Genomic DNA, 21982 nt, shown 5'->3' on the forward strand with positions numbered 1-21982 from the left:
GCAGCCAGTGCTAGTTTTTTTCCTTGGCCATTGATGTGAAATTTTATTTCACCTTTATTTTGTTAATATAAATCATCCTGGTGCTGTAAGTATATACATATATCAAATACACAGAAAGATAGACATCCCCATACCTCATTACCTCATATCATTAGGGAAATAAAACCAAAATGTGTTTTCTTACTACTAACCTTTGACCCCTTTGGACCTCTAGCTCCAGATTCACCTGATCTTCCCTGCATGATGGAACACATACAAGATGGACAGTAGAAATAAAGATAGAAAAAGAAAAGAGAGCAGTCAAAAGAATTAGCATGGCCTACTAGTAGTTAAAATGTAGTGGAAACATTTTGTATTAAAATGATTACTATGATGAATCTATGCCTCAAAGATGTATACAGTATAGGTAAAGTAATGCTAAATTACTTATAGTAATGAGCACATGTTACAATGATGTATTTACTACAATGACTTGAAAGAAATTCATTTTTGAAAAGAAGTATTGAAAAAGGAATGAAAGACATTGATACAACAGTTCTCTCTGTGCACTGGGGAATTTTTTATGTACCTTCCTGAACTTTCTGAATTTTCTCCACTGAGACATCAACTTGTTACATGTAGCATAATCATTTGCTAATTGCTGTTTTGTTCTATCAGATAAACTCATATGAAAGGTTAGAAATTTTAGTCAAAAAACCAATTCAGAAAACCTGGGTTGTCTTATGTCTGGGGCCAATGTGAGTGCTGAACCTTGTGTCTTATCAAGAAAGGAACCCTCCCCTTCCCTGAGTAGCAAAAGGCAAGAGTTTAACCTATCCTGGCAGAACCTAAAAGAAGCACCAACTTTCTTTACTCTCTCTGCAGTGGTCCTGCTTTTGACCTTTCTGAATGCCTGGGTGGGGGATGTCAGTGGCACCCCTGAGGCGACATTGGCGCTTTCCCCTCTCTACAGAATAACTTTAAACTTACCCAGTGGTCATATCAAAATCCATAATTTTGGTCTCAAAACCTGCCCCCAACTTATACATGACATTGACCTACAACTTCATCACATGGGGCTTTTTTAGCATCCTGGGACACTTCCCTGCCAGTCCAGCAATGGATAGGCATGTTGCCCATTACACAATGTTGCTGGACTTCCGGTGGAGGCCCCAGCCACAACTCCAAACATGGGAGCCTGCCTGTTGTGCTGGCTCCAATGGAGCCAGAAGAGATCTGCACCACTTCGGTGATACTTCCCCCATGTGATGGGGGAAGCGTCACCATGACAAAGAGGTGTGTGGGGTGACAGTCATCCCTCAACTGTGCCGTTTCACAATGAAGGCTGGTGAAACAGCATTTGGGGGGGGGGGAGTCCCACATGTGATGAAGTCCTTATTCCTGAGTACATATGGTAGATACGACATGATTAGAACAAAAAATCATCTTGCATAACTGTGCAGGTTGTAACCATTATGTGTAAATGGCTCTTGCAATGGAAAATTTGAACCCCTATCTTGCACTAAATCTGGAAATTTCTATGAACTGGTACAATAACTCTTTAGTTAGAACAATGACACCACCAAATTCAGGTTTGAAATCAAATCTTAGCATTATGATTATGATTATGATTCATCTCTTGCTGTCTCCTTCAAGTATAACAAAGTGTGTTCTCTTTCAGCACTTCACAGAATTTTGTATTCTGAAAGGACCTGCCTTTTACCTACTCCTGCTAATGAACTAACAAATATATCGAGCAAAAGATCAAAATGGTTCAGCACATGGTATTGAAAGAAAGCTCATTAATAGAATTGTGTAAAAGTACAAAACTAACATTAATCATGTAAATGGAGCTAATGTTAATTAAAATTTAATTAATCTAATCAAGAAGTCATGTTTACTCTGATGTCACAAAGGACTGGGTCATATTCATGAAGGCCATATTTTCAACTAGCAACCCCCCCTCCCCCCAAAATACAAACAAGTCCATCCCAATATAAATTTCTTGAGAAAACACTTAAAGTGCTCTTATCTCTATGTACAGAATTAGACATTTGGCATTTCAATATTTGGCACAATTACTAACATATCCCAAGTGATGACATTCATATATGGAGTTTCACAGGATCATGAATAGGAAGCTATTATTCAAATAATGAACTTGGAAAAGCAGACCTTTAGAACAGTGGTTTCAAACTTTTTTTTAACCAGGACCACTTGACCAGGGGCTACTTTGACCAGGGATCACTGTCCAACATTAGCACCAGAAGGGTTATGAATCAGTTTTTTGTCAACTTTAGATTTTGTTTGGTCATCTGGAGTGCTAATTCAAAAATTGCATTGGCTAGACCACATCAGCTCGAGTTTCTGATACAGAACATATGCCATCCAGTAGTCATCTGCTTGCCCACAGAAACCAATATTTAAAAATCTAGAGCTGATGTGATGTATCAAATGCAGTTTTCTGAATCAGCACCCCAAGTAAACCCAGGAACAGGCCTAACACGAAGACACCATGGTGCCCCCGTTTTCAGGCACCACATGGAATGGCTCCACTCAAGGGAGGGAGGGAGGAGGAGAAGCAGCAGTCAGGAGACTTGTCGCTCCTTTCTTAGGTAGTCAGCCTCTCCCCTCCCAACATCCCCGTTGCCTCAGTACTGTAAGAGGGTTTGTGAGACCAGTCACTCTTGTTGCAATTGTGTAGTAATGGTGAGGCTGCAGAACATATTTTAGTTCTCGGGGACCACTGACCACTGTAACCACTACATAGATATTGATAATGATTTTCAAAGATCTTCTGTACTTGTTTTATCAGATTCCATTGTCACCCATATTCAGCCCCATTTCGTTAGGAGAAAAATTGTGTGTACATCTCATAGTAAACATTGGTGTTTTTTAAAGTTCTCATGCCAGACACATACACATACATACACAGATTGAGAAAGGGGGAACTATTTCTCTTAATTTCAGAATGAAAATTGCAAATTATTCTGACTTCATTCTGCTTTAAACTCGGCAACCGTTTGCACTTTATAGTGGGATTCTGCATAGATGTGCTCCAGAAATGTGCTATGCATTTCGAGGAACATTTGACACTTTAAAAACCCAAACTCCATTCATACTTGCATTGCTGTTTTTTAATGCTAAATTCCTAAGTTTACATAAATTATTGTTGTGTCCCAAGGTGATTGGCATACATTTCAATAAATTCTGGAATAGGTTAAATAACACTAACTTTTATTTTTACCAGTGTTCTTTAACTTCCGCTAGCAAAAGTTTTCTTTTCAAAAAAATCCACTGCTCCAAAAAGCTCATAAAATATTTCCAAAGTTAAACCAGACTGACCTTTGGTCCAGGAGCTCCAGGCTCACCTCGTTCGCCTTTCCCCGGAGGCCCCACATCTCCCCGTTCACCCTGTCAAAAATCACAGCATGCAGAAACCTTACAGAATGCAACAACTGTGGTGTGGTACCAAGCAGTTTTTTGAAAAACCAAAGTGATCAGCATCACAGCATATTTCAAACTGACAAATGCTCAGCACAGTGACAAGCTTTTCCCTGGGAAAATAAATTATATACCTGAAGTAGATGTTTTCTATGACTTTGTCTGTTTTGTCACTATTATACTACCATTACAAAACTCCTACAAATCAAGCTGAATATAAAGCACATAAAAATGAAGAGATAAAGTGACATCTTTTTGAAGTGGTGTCACTATGGCTTTGTTTTATTGTACAGTTTTAACTTTACATATTGTTTTCAAAATAAGCAACTAGGCAGCTAAGAACAAATTACATTGCTTCTCCCATTGGCAAAGTCATGGGCAAAATGTAGCCTCGCCTACTTCCCCCTCTCTCATCATGTTTCTGCTAAAAGTTAGTGATGGTAAAACACCCTACAATTTTTGCCATTTTAAAGGACAATTGAATGAACAATTTGCCTTTAAAATCAGGCACGTGCTCTTTGCACACTTTATTTTAAACCAAAGTGAGTTTTTGTTAAATGCAAGTCATGTGTGCATCAGCAAACTATTTGGATAATAAAGTAAATATATTCATGGGTAACAAAACAAACTAAAGCTTTATTAGAAGAACTCCATTAAACTAGCCTTTTCAGAAAAGTTGAAAATCAGGGAAGTAATTAGTTCTAGATTTCTAGATTTTTACAATGTTTCATCTTGTTGAAGATACTCTGCTTGGGCCACCGAAACCTCTTTAATTTTGCTGCTCCCTTTAAAGGTTCTTCCACACTACACAATTATAGCTTTATGGTTCCATTTTAATTGCCATGGAATTCTGGAATTTGCCATTCAAGGCAGAGTATTCACAATTGTTTGCCATAGATTTCTAGTGGCTCCCCAAACTACAAAGGCCTTAATCACATAGAGAAATTTCCAATCGTAGGATACTTCAGCCTCTTTTCAAGCATGGAGAGGCACTGAGCTCACCACATGAGTTAAACTACTTCCGGCTGTCGTTCATAGTCCTCCGTAGTTGAAAAGAGGCAGAAGTGTCCTGAAAAGAGGGAACTCCAGCAATCTGACCTCATCACGTTGAGAAATGTCCCCCTCATGGGACATTTCAGCCTCTTTTCAAACATAAAGAGGCACAGAGCTCATCACATGTTCCAGGGGTGAAAAGAAACAGAAATGTCTTGAAAGGAGGGAACTTTGAACACGGGCCAGCAATCATGTTCAGAGCTCCTACCTCTTATTCCACTTTACTCTCATGTTTACATATGAAAAACAGGTGAGATGGGAACCGTTAAGTTTCCCATCCTGTATCATTGCCCAGTCGACAGCAGTCTCTTGCATCCTATGGAGTATAATGCAGAATCATAGGATCCGATGGAAAGCAATGATTTAACCTGGATCACTGTCTCTTGTATCCTATGGGGTTTGATGTAAAACCATAGAATCCCATGGAAAGAAGTGGTTTTAAACTGGTGTTGGTCTCTTTTAATGTAAGGGGCTTTGGATAGGGCAAGGGATTGTTTGGTTTTTGGATATTGTTGTTTCTCCTGATTAAAAACATGAAAGTAAATTAAGATGAATATACTGCCAGCTCTAAAGTTTCTATGTTTGAGTGTGATAGGGAGGCAGAACCTGAATTGGGACTCCTGACAATATAAGAGGGGAGATTCTGTACTCTTAAAGGGATGGTCACCTATGCTTTCCCCTCTCAATGTGATGAGGTAGTAAGACATCTTTGGGTTATTAAAACCAATAATTACTGCTCTAATTAAGTGCCAAACATTATTGCATTTCCAATACATGTAATTCCATTAACAAATTCTGCCAGTATGGCATCATATCACTGACAAGAGGTTGGACTACATGGTCCTTGTGGTGTCTTCCAACTTTGTGATTCTAGGTGCAGGGGAGAAATTGGGCTTAAGATGCACTGAAGTTGCTCATCTTTGGGGTCATTAAATAATTAAATGTAAAAGTAGTAAATTAAAGTTGGATTTGGTCTTTAATATTCCAAAGCTTATTTCTAACCAGCAAAGTGATCAGGACATTCAGAAGCTTTGGACAGTCTCAATAAAAGGAAGAATGATAGAAAGCCCCAGCTGCACATGTAATGCTCCAGCATTATTTATTATTACACAGTCATATAATTGTGCATTGAATTTTAAGTAGCATAAGCGAATAGGTTGCTGTTCCAAGGAGCTAAATATTATGTTCCATGAATCATGAATATTAGAGGGAAATGAAATTGGAAAAACAGCTTTAGAATCAGTTTTACCTTAAGATATTGTGTTGTTTTTCTAGTCATGGTATATGGAATTAAAGTCCAAAGATTTGGTATGAACTGTGTGCATTTAAAAAAAATACATATTCCAGACTGACTCCTATCACTACAATAAATACCAACACACACATACACACACACCTGGAACTGCCATTGTTTCCATTGGTATAATCTTCAGTTATCTGCCAGAAGGGACAGAGAGTTTCATCTATGCGGAGCTTTGAAATGGTTGAACAGAAGCTCTCCGAAGCTTTAGGGCCCTTCCAAACAGTCCTATATCCCAGAATATCAAGGCAGAAAATCCCACAATATCTGCTTTGAATTAGATTATCTGAGTCCACTATCAGATAATGTGGGATTTTCTGCCTTGATATTCTGGGATATAGGGCTGGGTGGAAGGGCCCTTAGGTGCTCTTACAGCTTATTACATGGAAAACCAGCTGATTCCTAATTAATCTAAAATGCAGACATGTGCTTTTCATCTTAAGAATAGACAAGCATCTCGAGCTTGGAGGATTACCTGGGAAGGAATCCCATTGGAGCATTGCAGTACACCCAAATACTTGGGAGTTACCCTGGATCGTACAAGAAGCACTGCTTGAATATCAAGCAAAAAGTGGGTGCTAGAAATAATATAATATGAAAGCTGACTCGCACAATCTGGGGATCACAACCAGATACAGTGAAAACATCTGTCCTTGCGCTTTGCTACTCTGCTACTGAATATGCATGCCCAGTGTGGAAACCTTTCACCATGTTAAAACCGTGGATATGGCTCTTAATGAGACATGCCACATTATCACAGGATGTCTGGAGATATTATACTGTTAATCCGGTATTGAACCACCTGACATCCACCGGGAAGTAGCAGCCTGTAATGAAAGGACCAAGGCATTGACATCTCTGGCCCATCCTCTATTCAGATATCAGCTAGCAATAGAATGCTTTAAACCAAGAAATAGCTTCCTAAGATCTACAGAGATACTCAGCAAGTGAGAGTCCAAAAGTGGCAGATTAAAACCCGGAACCTCAATCAGTGGCTGATACCAGATGAGAAACTCCCCCCTGGGCACAAAGAAGACTGGGCAACCTGGAAGGTGTTGAACAGACTGCGCTCTGACACCACGAGATGCAGAGCTAACCTTAAAAAATGGGGCTACAAAGTGGAGTGCATAACATGCGAATGCGGTGAACAGCAAACTCCAGGCCACTTACTACAATGCAGTCTGAGCCCTGCCACATGCACAATGACAGACCTTCTTACAGCGACACCAGAGGCACTCAAAGTGGCTAGCTTCTGGTCAAAGGACATTTAGTATAATGCCATGCTTTTAACTTCGTTTGTGGTTTTTTTTTACACATTATAACTGTATTGTCAATTTGCTTCTGACATGATAAATAAAAGCTTCAGTTACCTTTTTTAAAGAAGAACTTTCTACATCTACTAAAAAGTCAAATAATTATCCATTATCAGTGTACAGCCACTGAGTAAAGATGGGAAAAAATGCTATATTGTCCAAAACTGCACTTAGCTTTATTTTATTATATAGAAAAAAAACAGAAGTAATTACTTGTACAGTAGTAGATTTCTAGACATGCTATTCTAAAAAAAACAAAAAAAACAGACATCTGTCTCATTCTTTAATATTTCAGTTTGATTTTAATGGTCAGATGGGTTAATGTGTTTTGTCCTAGGCTAAGGATTAGGTTTTGAATTAATCGATATGAAATAAGGTGCACACATTAAAGAAAAATATATATAAAGCATACCTTTGTCCCTGGTAATCCTGGTAATCCAGGTTCTCCCTGTGGACCCAAGAAACCTGGCTCACCCTTTTGAAAAATGAACATATTAAATCTTTGTTAATTTCACTGTGAACAATTACTGTAAAATATGTTCAATTTTAATTATAGTTCCACTAGCTACCTGTGGTTTGCTAGCTGGAATCCAACAGTTATAGACAGGTATGATTAATCAAGTTTGATTTCCAGCAGCATAGCATTCTCAAAGAGAAGTTTCATTGAGTTTAAGAAATCAAATGAACTGTAAGCTCTTACATCTTGTATTTTGTGGAATTAACACATTATTCTTCCTGGAATATAAATCAAGATAAAAGATCTACCATAGCAAAGCTAATATTGCAATGAATTCAGTTGAAAAGGAAAGTTATGTGATTCTGGTTATATTTTATTGACAAATGAGAAAACATTAACTATCTGTACTATGTTCAATTACAAAACCGATTCTTTTAAAACTTTTTTTTTTGGAAAAAAATTGATGTCTACCTAGAATTTAAAATACTGTACTGTATATTTTCTGGTTTTGGCAAAAACTTGATAAACTAATATTTGGGAGTTGATTTCATGGGATAATTCTAAGAAGTTAGAATTGAGAGCGAAATACATGGTTTCCTTGGAACTTATTTTGATACAGGAAGAAGCAAAAACATTCAATGTGATCTGTGTTCCAAGAAACACAACATAGCTCATTTTTACTTGTACATGATGCTAAACATAGATACAACTCTTACATAGCAAGCAAGAAAAAGGAACAAGACTTTTATGTTGACCACTTGATAGCTGGTGGGACCTTCTAAACCTGGATCTACACTGCCATAATATCCAGTTCAAAGCAGACAATCTGAATTTTATACGGCAGTGTCGAAGGGTCTTAAATTCGGATGATTAAAGTCTCCAAAGAAAAGCCTCACATTACTATTTCCTTTAATAGACATTTTACACATTTGTTCGTAAATTAGGACTTTCTAAATTCTGCTGATTAGAAATCCAAGGTCTCCAAAGAGAAGCTGCCATATCACATTACTATGGCCCTTAATTGTCATTTTACATACTCATCTGTAAGTAATCATCCTATAGTAAATAAAGCTCTTAACAAAATATGGGTGTGAAGCTATACAAACAGGATGGACCTCTGGGTGTATGACTGTATGTGTATAATGAGCAGACAGGTAGGACTGGAAGCAAGAGTTTAGTGGTGCTAAGAACATTTTTGAAAAAAATATATTTAAGAACAGCAAGCTTTGAATGAAAGAAAGGGAAGTGAATAAACAAGTACAATGGACAAGAGTATTAAAGAAGTGAATGATAGACGGACTGAAAACAAAAGGTCTCCAACTGTATGGTCTGAGAAGCTAAACTGAAGCATTACGTAGATTAGTGTCACGACCCAGGCTACAGAGCACCAATAACCATACGCAGAGGCCAGATTCTATCTAATATCTTTATTAAGGAAATATATAAAGTTAGTAAAAGCAAATGTAAAAGTTAGTCCAGAAGCAGACCTTTCAGGAAAGGTCAAAATTAGTCCAAAGAAACAATGTCCAATATGAAATATTAAGGTCCAAAGTTGTAATCCAATAACCGAAACACTCACTTTGCCAGGCAAAGTGAGGGGAGATGACAAGGTCCTTTAGTCCATGAACTTGAGCAAGGCTAGGAAATAACTTGATACTTGAAACAAGGCTTGAAACGTGGAACAAGGTAACGAGGAACAAGAACAAGGTCCGTGGAATAACTTGGTAAAATCCGTGAAACAAGGCAAGGGTTAGTCCTGGGAACAAGGCAAGATCCGTAGGTAAACAAAGGCTGGGAAACAGGAGCGGAGGCTGGAAACAAGGCAAGGCTTGAGCAGGAACGAGGCTTGAATCGGAGCGCGCTGTCCAGACACAACTCGCTCCGGAGGCTGACGAATTGACTCCGCGAAGTTACTACGCGGGTAAAACACCTATATAGAGTCTAACTTTCCCGCCGAAGCAGTTCTCTGGGAACCAGAAACGAAAGCTAAACTCTGAGACCAGATGTCTGACTCCTTAAAGATTCTCACGAAAAGCAGACTTAATTGGGTACATTCTTAGCTGCTATCCTCGCACTCCTGCGCGAAGCTGCTTCCAAACCCCTCTGTTGTTTACAAAACTCATGGCGAGAGAACACGGGAGATGTAGGCTCAGGGTTTGTTTGACATACTTCTGGGACACAACTTTCTTGCAGGTGCAAGGTTCCCAGATCTGCCTGGGAAAGATCTGGCTGAGAAGATTCCAGTTCTGACTGGGAAGGTAAAAAACCCAAGTTTTCTTCTTCATCAGGCATTACAATGTCATGAGCAGGACTACAAGGCCCATGAGTCATCACACTATCCCCCTCCTCAAGGCCCCTCCCAAACTGGGACTCTCTCCCCGAGGCGCGAGGTCGTGGCTTGGCGGGATAGGTTTGATGAAAGCGACGGGTTAGATCAGGAGCATGGACTGTGGAGGCGTCTTCCCAAGAGCGTTCCTCAGGGCCAAAACCCACCCAGTCAATGAGATATTGCAGGCGGCGGCGGTGAAAGCGAGAATCTAAAATGTCCTGAACCTCGAACTCGTCCTCCCCATCCACCAAAATAGGGACGGGGGCCGGCCGGTCTACATCTGGCCGCACACCATCCGCCGGAAGGAGCAGGGAGCGGTGAAACACTGGGTGAATGCGCATTGAACGTGGAAGTTGGAGTTTGAAAGTCACGGGGTTTAATTGCGCCACCACTGGATAGGGGCCAATGAAACGGGCATCTAACTTCCGGCAAGGGCGATGGGAGGGCAGAAAGCGAGTGGACAGAAAAACCCGATCTCCTACCTTGATTTCGGGGCCCGGCTGGCGATGTTTGTCCGCGTGACGTTTATAGTCCTCCTTGGCTTGTTCCAGTTGCTGGAGCAAAAGTTGTTGCACCGCTGTGAGTTCCTGCAGCCAATCTTCTGCTGCGGGAACTTCTGAAGTTTCAATGACAGGGGGAAAGAAACGTGGATGGAAGCCGTAGTTTGCAAAGAACGGCGTTTCTTTTGTAGAAGCCTGGACTCCATTGTTGTAGGCAAATTCCGACAGTGGTAACAGAGAAGCCCAATTGTCCTGTTGGTAGTTTACATAACAGCGAAGGTACTGTTCCAAAGTGGCATTGGTGCGCTCCGTTTGCCCATCCGTTTGGGGATGATGAGCTGAAGATAAACGAGAGTCTATGCCCAATAGTTTTTGTAGTGCCTTCCAGAAACGAGAGGTGAATTGGGATCCACGGTCTGTGACCAAACTCTTGGGCAATCCATGTAGTCTGAAAACATGTTGGAGGAATAAATCTGCAGTCTCTTGGGCCGTGGGAAGACCTTCACAGGGAATGAAATGGGCTAACTTGGTGAAAAGGTCCACCACCACTAGGATCGTGGTGAATCCACAGGAAGGTGGTAGGTCAGTGATAAAATCCGCAGAAATTATTTCCCATGGGCGAGATGGGTTAGGAAGGGGGTGTAGAAGCCCTGAGGGCTTCTCCCTTCTTATCTTGGAGCGCTGGCATACTGGGCAGGTGTTAACATATTTTTCCACATCCTTGCGGATCTTGGGCCACCAGAAATCTCTTAGGATCAAATGCATGGTTTTAAATAGTCCGAAATGCCCTGCTGGTTTGCAGTCATGACACAGACGAAGTACTTTTTCCCTGCCCGGTCCGGGTGGGATATAAACATGATTTCTATAGCAAAGCAGTCCATCTTTAAGCGAAAAGGGAAAGTGCAGACCTTGACGAAGTTGGTCCTGCGCCCAGGCATCTGCTTGCTGACTAGCCCTGATTTCTTGAGCACAGATGGGTCCTGGAGTAGAGGGAGTTGAATCAATGGGAGTGGATTTGGTGTTCCCCACTGTGAGCGTGGCAAAGTTCTCGGGTTGTAGTAGTTGGGATTCAAAGGTCTCCTTGCGTCCTGCAGCGTATTCCGGTTTACGTGACAGGGCGTCTGCTTGCTTGGTTTGGGCTGGGGTCACATAATGAATCTGGAAGTTGAAACGTTCAAAGAATAAAGCCCAACGTTGCTGCCTTTGATTTAGCTTGCGGGCAGTTCTTAGATGTTCTAGATTCCGATGATCAGTGTGGACTTCAATGGGAAATTTGGCCCCTTCTAGCCAATGTCTCCAAGTTTCAAAAGCTGCCTTTATGGCTAATAGTTCTTTTTCCCAAATGGTATAGTTCCTCTCTGGTGCGGTTAGTTGACGAGAATAATAAGCACAAGGATGAAGGTGATCTCCCACCGGTTGTAGGAGCACAGCCCCAATTGCCACATCAGAGGCGTCCGCTTGCACCACAAAAAGGGTTTCAGGATCTGGATGCTGAAGGATTGGCTGGGATGTGAATAATTTCTTTAGTTGCTGGAACCCTTTCTCTGCTTGATCAGTCCAGCGGAAGGGCCGTTTTCCACGGATGCAGCTGGTGATTGGGTCAGACCAGCGGGCAAAATCTGGGATGAACTTGCGGTAATAGTTCGCGAACCCCAAGAATCGCTGCACCTCTTTCTTGTTGGTTGGCGCCCGCCATTCCAATACTGCGGAAACCTTGGCTGGATCCATGGAGAGCCCTAGAGGCGAGATACGGTATCCAAGGAAATCTACCTCTTGTAGATCAAAAGCGCATTTTTCCAGCTTGGCATAAAGTCCATGATCCCGCAATCGTTGTAACACCATTTTGACGTGGTTCTCATGTTCTGATTGTGATCTAGAAAACACCAAAAAATCGTCCAGGTAGATTATCAAGAACCTATCTAGATAGTCCTGGAAAATGTCATTGACAAAATGCTGGAACGTTGCGGGAGCTCCGCATAATCCATAATTCATAACTCGGGACTCGAATAATCCGAATTTAGTCTGGAAGGCGGTCTTCCACTCGTCCCCTTCTCTGATGCGAACTAAGTTGTAAGCTCCCCGAAGATCCAGCTTGGTGTAAACCTTGGCTCCTCGAAGTCGGTCTAGTAGATCCGAGATTAAGGGCAGGGGGTAGCTGTTCCGCTTGGTGATATTATTCAATGCTCTGTAGTCCACCACCAAGCGTAATTCCCCTGACTTCTTCTTCACAAACATCACTGGGGAGGCGGCTGGGGATTGAGAGGGTCTGATGAATCCCTTGCGAAGGTTTGTCTCTATGAATTCCCTGAGAGCTTCTTGCTCTGGTTCAGTCAGGGAGTAGAGATGCCCTCGCGGGATCGGGGCCCCCTCCACCAAGTCAATGGCACAGTCATAAGGTCTATGTGGGGGTAACCTTTCGGCTTCTTTTTCATTGAATACATCCCAATACTCGGAGTACTTCTTTGGCAAGGTGATAATGGGCTCGGTGTCTGTGGCATGGCAGACCTTGGCTACGAGGCAATGATTTTGGCAGTACTTTGAAGCAAACTGCAGTTCTCTGTTGGACCAGGAGATGCTTGGGTCGTGAAGTGTCAGCCATGGAATCCCCAAAATCACAGGGAAATGGGGAACCTCAGTAACAAAGAAGGAAATCTCTTCCATATGTTCCCTTATCCACATCCTGGTGGGTTCCGACCACTGGCTTACGGGGCCCGTCTTGAGAGGGCGACCATCAATGGCTTGCACCACACGGGCATTCTTGAAGTCATGATATTGTAATCCCAGAGAGTCGGCATACTCTCTATCAATGAAATTGTTGGTAGCTCCTGAGTCTATCATGGCGTGGATCATGACGGGTCCCCTTTTTGCTGACCATAAGGTGACCACTAGAAGGAACAGGACCCCGGTTGGCGGCTCTTGAACGGGTTTCTTGACCGGGTTGGCGAGCCTCTCTACGCCCGGTCGTTGGCTTCCCCCGCCGGCTGTGTGCCAGCCGCCTCAGACGCCTTCGTCTCCGTGGAGGACGCCGCCGCAAGACGGGCGGCGGGCTTTCCTTTGGCTGGGCACTCTCTGGCGAAGTGGCCCCCATTCCCGCAATACCAGCAGAGATTTAGGCGTTGGCGGCGGGCCTTCTCGGCGGCATCTAATCTGGGACGCACATTGCCCAACTGCATCGGCACCTCCTCGCTCCCTCTGGGGTATGGGGATGGTGGTGGGGGTCTCCACACTGGACGCGGCTGAACGCTGGCGGGAGCGGAGGGTTTTGCCCCAGCTCTACCGCTCTGGCCTCGGACCCACTGTTTTCTGTTGGCAATCATGACTTCAGCCCGTAAACATTGATCGATGAGTGCTTCCAGCGTTTGGGGAGGATCCACCTTGGAGATTTCCTCCAGCATTTCAATGTTGAGACCCTCCCGAAATTGCCCTCTGAGGGCAACATCGTTCCAGCCGGTGTTGTGGGCCAGCACTCGGAACTCGGCTATGTACTGAGACATGGGTCTGTCTCCTTGGAAGAGGCGGCGGAGTTTGTGCCCGGCGGCCTCCAAATTGTCCTCGATTCCCCAGGTCGCCTTAAGGTGGTCCAAGAAATGTTGCGCTGACCTTAGATGTGGGGAGGCTTGGTCGAACAGAGCCGTCGCCCAGTTAGCCGCTGGCCCGTCTAGGAGACTGTAAATCCACGCCACCTTGATGTCTTCCTGGGGAAACTCGGCATCACGGGCCTCTAGATAAGCTTGGCATTGGCGACGGAAAACATGAACCTTAGAAGCTTCTCCAGTAAACTTGGTTGGCAACGCCATGGCCGGAAGACGGATTCCGCGTTCCTTCAAACCCTTTATTTCCCCATCCTGTGCATTGAGCTTATCACGGATTCGGTCCACCTCATCCTTGTCGATGGTGTAGGTAATCGGCTGGCCGCTCGGCCCAGATACGGTTCCGGTAGACATTCTGGCCGAGGTTAATTGGTGCTTAGGGTGGCGGAGTCAAACTGTCACGACCCAGGCTACAGAGCACCAATAACCATACGCAGAGGCCAGATTCTATCTAATATCTTTATTAAGGAAATATATAAAGTTAGTAAAAGCAAATGTAAAAGTTAGTCCAGAAGCAGACCTTTCAGGAAAGGTCAAAATTAGTCCAAAGAAACAATGTCCAATATGAAATATTAAGGTCCAAAGTTGTAATCCAATAACCGAAACACTCACTTTGCCAGGCAAAGTGAGGGGAGATGACAAGGTCCTTTAGTCCATGAACTTGAGCAAGGCTAGGAAATAACTTGATACTTGAAACAAGGCTTGAAACGTGGAACAAGGTAACGAGGAACAAGAACAAGGTCCGTGGAATAACTTGGTAAAATCCGTGAAACAAGGCAAGGGTTAGTCCTGGGAACAAGGCAAGATCCGTAGGTAAACAAAGGCTGGGAAACAGGAGCGGAGGCTGGAAACAAGGCAAGGCTTGAGCAGGAACGAGGCTTGAATCGGAGCGCGCTGTCCAGACACAACTCGCTCCGGAGGCTGACGAATTGACTCCGCGAAGTTACTACGCGGGTAAAACACCTATATAGAGTCTAACTTTCCCGCCGAAGCAGTTCTCTGGGAACCAGAAACGAAAGCTAAACTCTGAGACCAGATGTCTGACTCCTTAAAGATTCTCACGAAAAGCAGACTTAATTGGGTACATTCTTAGCTGCTATCCTCGCACTCCTGCGCGAAGCTGCTTCCAAACCCCTCTGTTGTTTACAAAACTCATGGCGAGAGAACACGGGAGATGTAGGCTCAGGGTTTGTTTGACATACTTCTGGGACACAACTTTCTTGCAGGTGCAAGGTTCCCAGATCTGCCTGGGAAAGATCTGGCTGAGAAGATTCCAGTTCTGACTGGGAAGGTAAAAAACCCAAGTTTTCTTCTTCATCAGGCATTACAATGTCATGAGCAGGACTACAAGGCCCATGAGTCATCACAATTAGGTTTCTTATAATAAACGGAGCCATGATGGAGAAATATGTCTGATAAATTATTTAATTCATCCTATAAAAGACTGCAGGTGAGATTCAGCCTACATAAATGCTAAATATACACTGTTTGTGTAATGGACCACCACTGCAGAAAAGGTCTTAGAACAGTAACGAAGTCTAACAGTGCAATATTGTTCAACCGAGACATTAGTCCACTGTGATCAGTGCAGCCTATTCTCTGATAAATGTAGACATTATTTCAATTTGTACTAGCATGAACTGTTAGGTAAGACACATCTCATGGGGCAAAACCTATAATTACAGATATCACAAAAATACAGGCCCTCAAAATAATGAAATATAACAAACACACTCTGCATTTCATTTATGTAATTGCTGACATTATTATGAAAAGAGCACAATGATTCAGATTTCATTATGTAGTGAAAAGAGAGGGAAGCGTGAGATTGCCATTAACAAATATCTTATGGCGATGTGAAAAAACAACTCCAGTTTATGAAGCAAAGACATTTTCTGAAAACAATGCTAAATTTGGGTAAATTAGAAGAGCACATAGAGCACCGTCTTTCATAAGACACTAGAACTGACAAATTGCAAAATAAAGCCAAGAAAAATGAAGGTGGAAATTAATGCATGAGAAGCATGTGTATTATACTGCTGTCACGAAATAGGTTATAAACAACAGAAAACTCATATATTGTTAGTAATATAGAGAATAACACAATTTTCTTAGATTTTGACATGTTCATACTTAATTTGTTGTAACCAAGCATTACTAACAGGTGTCAGAGAAAACAGCAGCCAGATGTTTTGAAAAAAACAAAAAAGTAAACACTGACAAACAATTAAAATGTGTTTGAAATTTCCAAAGTGATTAAGTAATCATAAAGTCAAGTTATAATAAGGCCAACTGTATTGCTTTGTTAACTTATCTAATTATGATTTCAAGAGACAAAAAGAATTAATCTCATGATTAAGTATATTTTAATAAGTGTACTGGGAAGCTCTGGTTGTCTTTACATCTGATGGAAACCCATACACTGCATTAACAACAGAATGAAATATTTTGCAATAAAATAAACAAATGGCACTCCCTTTTTTATAGTTAGTTCTTCTCCTGATTCTTTTGGTGCTCCTGTTTAAATAAGTCAGAGTTTGGAAGCTAACAAAAACAATAGAAGCAAACTATAGCTTATTTGTAAGGACAGTTTTGGATAATACAACAAACCAGAATCTTGTTCTTGGATGTTAAAGTCATTTAATCCATAATAAATAATGTTTAGATATAATGAGAAGTCTCAACTGAGAAATGACACAAGAAACAAGTCAGGAGCCAATGAATATCTTTGAACTCTAGCCTAGGACCATGTTTAGATTGTAAAGTGTCATGCACAAACAGCCTCTACAGCTCATGGTATTATTTTGTAGCCTTATATTTGCATAGAGCATTCGCTCAATGGAAAACCACATGCCTTGCACTCAAAAGGTCACAAGATAAAAGGTCACAGGCTAGAAAATTTCTGTTTCCGAAGCCCTGTACAGCTGTAGCTGTGCAATGGACAACTGTAAGCAAAATCAAGGTTTCTTACGCTTTCTAGCCAAGAAGACCACTTGAGAGGACTCATGTGATACAAAATGGCAGTCAACAGGTGGTGGCAATCACATAATAAGAACTTTGTAATAATCACATTCAGATCACTGCTTTGGAAATGGCTGCATTCTTTGCTTCACTGATTAGTCTGCAGCAGGGAGTTCTATCATTCATAATTCCTCCAGTGAAGCACAGAGACTAGATCTGAAGACATTGTGATTCACTGTACCAATGAACCTGCCTGTTTCTTTCCTCTGACCCAACCTTTATTTCAGTTCATTCATTTGACCTATCTTATATTTTTACCTCTGTTGCCTGGTAATGGTAAAGATTACAAATATTAATCTTGCATTTCTAATATTTTCCTCTGACATTTTACCTCAGAAAAGAGAGACTCAATCTGCTCATCTCCCAAATCCTGGTCATCATTGCTCAGCTCCATCTGCTGTTTTGCTCCTGCTATATGCAGAGTTTTGTCTTCTTGATATATAGAGGTGTACAATTTGGTTAAATCCATGTCCTGATTTCGCCCGCCCCCCCACATCTGTTTTTTGGGAGCTTCCTGAATTCAGGCAGGAAAAAAAACCATTTTTTTAAATCAGGCAGCCAAAAGATTAATTTTTGCTCCATTGACAACAATGAGAGAATTCCCAAGGCTTCCCTTTCTGTCATTTTTAGGGCATCAGTCCTAAAAAAACAACTTTTTCTGGGATTGTTTCTCCTCATATCCTTCAACTAGACCTGGGTTAAGCCATCAGTCTTAAGAAACCACTTTTTCTGAGATAGTTTCTCCTCATATCCTTCAGTAAGACCTGGGTTAAGGCATCAGACTTAAGAAACCACTTTTTCTGGGATTGTGTTGTATCTTCCTCTTCTGCCTCTGAGGAGGAATTGGAAGATAAGAAGACTGAAGGGACTGGAGATTCTGCGCAGATGGTCAGGCCAGTTCAGGAGGAGGAAGAAGAGGAAGGCGGCATGCTGGTTATTCCTACTTTTCAAAAGCTGAAGGGAGCAACAAGCAAAGCTTACGTCAGCCAGGATTGCTGGAGAGACTCGCAACAATCAGGCTTCTCCCTAGAGACACATGTGCTGTGGGCTGAGGGTTATAAATCAGGAGCAGGAGAAACAGCCATTATGGGCAGCAATTGATCCAATTACCTAGTCTTTGGTCCCATGTAAGTGTTTTTTTGTCATGAGAAGAAACTGCCGAAGACTTTACTTTGCTCAACCAATAGACTTTTGCCTTGTTTTGTAAACTTGCCTTTTGTAAACTTGCTTTTGTATATTTGATTTTGCTACTTTAAACTTTGCGGTAGTAAAGTTTTTTGAGTTCTTTTAATCTTGGTTTTAAAGCTATTCTTGGGGCAAAACAGGACAGATTGTTTGCCCTCAACACCTTTCAATGAAATTGAGTTAGGGCACCTTTTTTAAAACACTTTCAGTACGAGCCACACCACCTGAAGGAGCTTTAGCCATTGTTTTAAAATATATAACTTAACTCCTCATTTTATGGCGGTTTTAGAAATGGCAAGATACCCCTCTACCCCACATTTGAAGATTGTGTTGTGTGAAGGGTACAATCAGTGACAATTTCTTAGGTAAAGGCAAAGATTTTCCCCTGACGTTAAGCCTAGTCGTGTCCTTATTTCCATTTCTAAGCCAAAGCGCCAGTGTTGTCTGTAGACGCCTCCTAGATCATGTGGCCAGCATGACTGCATGGAATGCTGTTACCCTCCTGCTGAAGTGGTACCTATTGCTCTACTCACATTTGCATGTTTTCAAACTGCTAGGTTGGCAGAAGCTGGGGCTAAAAGCAGGAACTCACCCCGCTCCCTGGATTTGAACTGCCAGCCTTCCAGTCAGCAAGTTCAGCAGCTCAGTGGTTTAATCTGCTGTGCCACTGGGGGCTCTAGCTTCTTAGGTGTATAGAAATACTTATTTATTGCTATTTGAGTCAAAAAGCAAGGCAAGGGATGCAGAGCTGCAAGTGGTACTGACAATTTAGATCACTAACAGGTTGGAGCACGATCTGTCTCTCTCAGAAGCTTGCTCGCAACAGAAAAATTGAGGCCCTGCTTGGATAAAAGACACATCATGGCTTTCTTCTGCTCCAATTGGCTCAACAGGCAGGACTCATAGGGAAACCCCCAGGCGGGCACGGGGAGGCCTCCACACACTCCACATGTAGCTAAATGAAACCGGAAGTAGCTTTGGTTAGCAGCCATTTGGTCTGTTGTGGCTGGAAAGAAATGGTGGTGGTGCCCGTGCCTTTACGGCTGGCCGAAAAAGCCGAATCAGCTGGAGCCTGTTTTGAAAAATGGATCCATGTACAACCCTATTGATATACCATCAACAGAAGAAGGCTGTGGTCTACTACCATCTATTATTTCTGTAATACAATATTGTCCAAAATACAGCAGTGTTTACATGTATTTGTGGGCTTCCATTGATTGGAAAACTGAGAGCTAATGTTTCTTCCAATAAACTAGAAATACAAATAAATAACTTATTAAAAAGCAAGATAGATTATATTCAAGGCACAGTATACTTAAGCCACCACAGATTCTTCCCTAATATCTGACATTTTGTCGAAGCTGTATTAAGTTTCTCAACCAAAACTGTTCTAAAGAATGCCATCATAATCAGAACACATTGGTTGCTTTCAAGCAGCCACTTTGTCTTCTGTTTCAGGTTTATTCAAGGTGGAAACGAATGGAAGCCTCTGAAGTTCTCTTCTACAAACATTCTGTCATTTCTGTTTTGTTTTGTTATCAACTACTTTGCTGAGGTGGCAGAAACGAAATGGGATTCTATCCAGATTAGCGTTGTTAATGGTGTGTGAAACAAAGTAAATAAGTAATTCATTTTAGAAAGGCATGCTGATTCCTCTGCAGCACAGAAGGAAAACAGAAAGAGACACATTCTGTTATGATCCAGTAATGTAGAAAGCAAGGCAAGTACTTTGCAGCTTATATTCATTTTCCTTGTGCTTTTCTGACATTTCTTGTCTCCTTTGGGAAGAAAATTCTCATGATGTAGAAAAAATAAAAAGGAAAGAGCTGCTAGAGGATAGCAAAGTGTACATGTATCTCAGAGAAGGTTTGTAAGTATGGCATGTATCCTTTAGAAAAAAAACCCTTTATTGTAAAGAGTTGCTTGGATATAACCTGTACTTGCATGCACATTTTAACAAAATAATTGCCAGAGCAGCCTGCATTCTTATTTAAGACCATTAATTTCTATGCTCTGATAGTTCGTAATCATACACTCAATTAATGCCAATTTCTCAATCTCATATTCATTACGCTTTAAAAGTGCAGTGAAATCACTCAGTTCAACAGATTGTGTCAAACAAATCCCAGGACCTGTGCATAAGAAATGGCTAAGACATTTTTGTTTCAAATAAGGTCCAGCATTATATGATTCACATTCATGTATTGCTTCCTTTTTGGTATTGGTTTCCATCCATTTGTTACCCCAAATATGTTAAAGCCCATAAAATCAGTGATAAGTCAGAATTATTTAAATTCCACTGATTCAGTGGGTCTATAATAATAATAATAATAATAATAATAATAATAATAATAATAATAACAACAACAACAACAACAACAACAACGTTCTGGAACACAACACACCAGACATCACAGTTGTGGAAAAGAAAAAGGTTTGGATCATTGATGTCGCCATCCCAGGTGACAGTCGCATTGACGAAAAACAACAGGAAAAGCTCAGCCGCTATCAGGACCTCAAGATTGAACTTCAAAGACTCTGGCAGAAACCAGTGCAGGTGGTCCCGGTGGTGATGGGCACATTGGGTGCCGTGCCAAAAGATCTCAGCCAGCATTTGGAAACAATAGACATTGACAAAATTATGATCTGCCAGCTGCAAAAGGCCACCCTGCTGGGATATGCGCGCATCATCCGAAAATACATCACACAGTCCTAGACACTTGGGAAGTGTTCGACTTGTGATTTTGTGATATGAAATCCAGCATATCTATCTTGTTTGCTGTGTCATAATAAAATAATAATAATAATAATAATAATAATAATAATAATAATAATAATAATAATAATAATTTTATTTTTATAGCTCGCCCCATCTCCCCGAAGGGACTCGGGGTGGCTTACATGGGGCCAAGCCGAGGTCACAAACAATATAAAAACATAACAATAAAACAATCAATCAACAATAAAACAAGTCATAGGTCAAGATACAATAAATATACTATGATAAAATCCTGGGTCGGCTCTAAAAAAGAACTTAAAATAACACTTGGATCTAGGCTCTGAGCTTCTGACTGCAATTTTGGCTACCACTACTCAAATCACTGCAGCATGATTCCCTAAGACATTATGCTGATTTGATGAAGGCATAAGCAGTCTATCAAATCTAACTAGACAAAATGTATAGCTATAACTTTCTGCACTTTTATCCTCTTAACTAGCTTTGATGTAAAAGCCATCACATTTTCTTAAAAATCAGATCAACTAACTATAATTGCAAGATATGTTCTGCATTTTTTCCTTTTGTAACAAACTAGTTGGTAATATATGACATCACAAAAACGAAAAATAGGTCAATATTAGCAGAATGCATTATTATAATATTGAAAGAAATTAAGGTAGCATACTCTTGAAAGACAGATAGAATTGCACTCCAGACCTACAAGATTGGCACATATAAAAATTATATAGCATTGGAGTCAACATAAGCACATTAGATGCAGCTGATGAGCAGAGAAATGACATAGAATCTCAATCTTACTAAGAGAGCAAAGATTTATTCATTAGCCTTATAACTTATCTTCTAAAAATTAATTATGTCATTTTAATTTTATTTGCCCCCTCTTATCCTTTCTTGTGCCCCTTCCCCTGGACCATCTTATTATTTTTATTTCCAAAATTTCATTTTTTTCTGTTGCAGGTTTGTCCCCCTGTCCTTCTATAAAAAAAATTCCCCAGATTTTCCAAAAGTCTGTTTGTTTCCATATTCCCTTTTTAACTTTAATGTCACAAGTCAGTTTGTCATTAATCACTA

At 41.2% G+C, this 21982-nt stretch overlaps 1 protein-coding gene across 1 annotated transcript in view; it reads right to left on the reverse strand.

The window, feature by feature from the left end:
• Positions 1–21982, reverse strand: part of col25a1 (collagen type XXV alpha 1 chain) — a 378768-nt gene that overhangs the window by 58405 nt on the left and 298381 nt on the right. The window contains exons 19-21 of the mRNA XM_062982969.1: positions 7502–7564; positions 3325–3393; positions 192–236 (exon numbers count right to left, since the gene is read on the reverse strand). Coding sequence (XP_062839039.1) covers positions 192–236; positions 3325–3393; positions 7502–7564 — 177 coding nt within the window. The remainder of the gene's footprint in view (positions 1–191; positions 237–3324; positions 3394–7501; positions 7565–21982) is intronic.

This window comes from Anolis carolinensis, chromosome 5 (assembly GCF_035594765.1).
Source record: "Anolis carolinensis isolate JA03-04 chromosome 5, rAnoCar3.1.pri, whole genome shotgun sequence".
Classification (NCBI taxonomy): domain Eukaryota; kingdom Metazoa; phylum Chordata; class Lepidosauria; order Squamata; family Dactyloidae; genus Anolis; species Anolis carolinensis.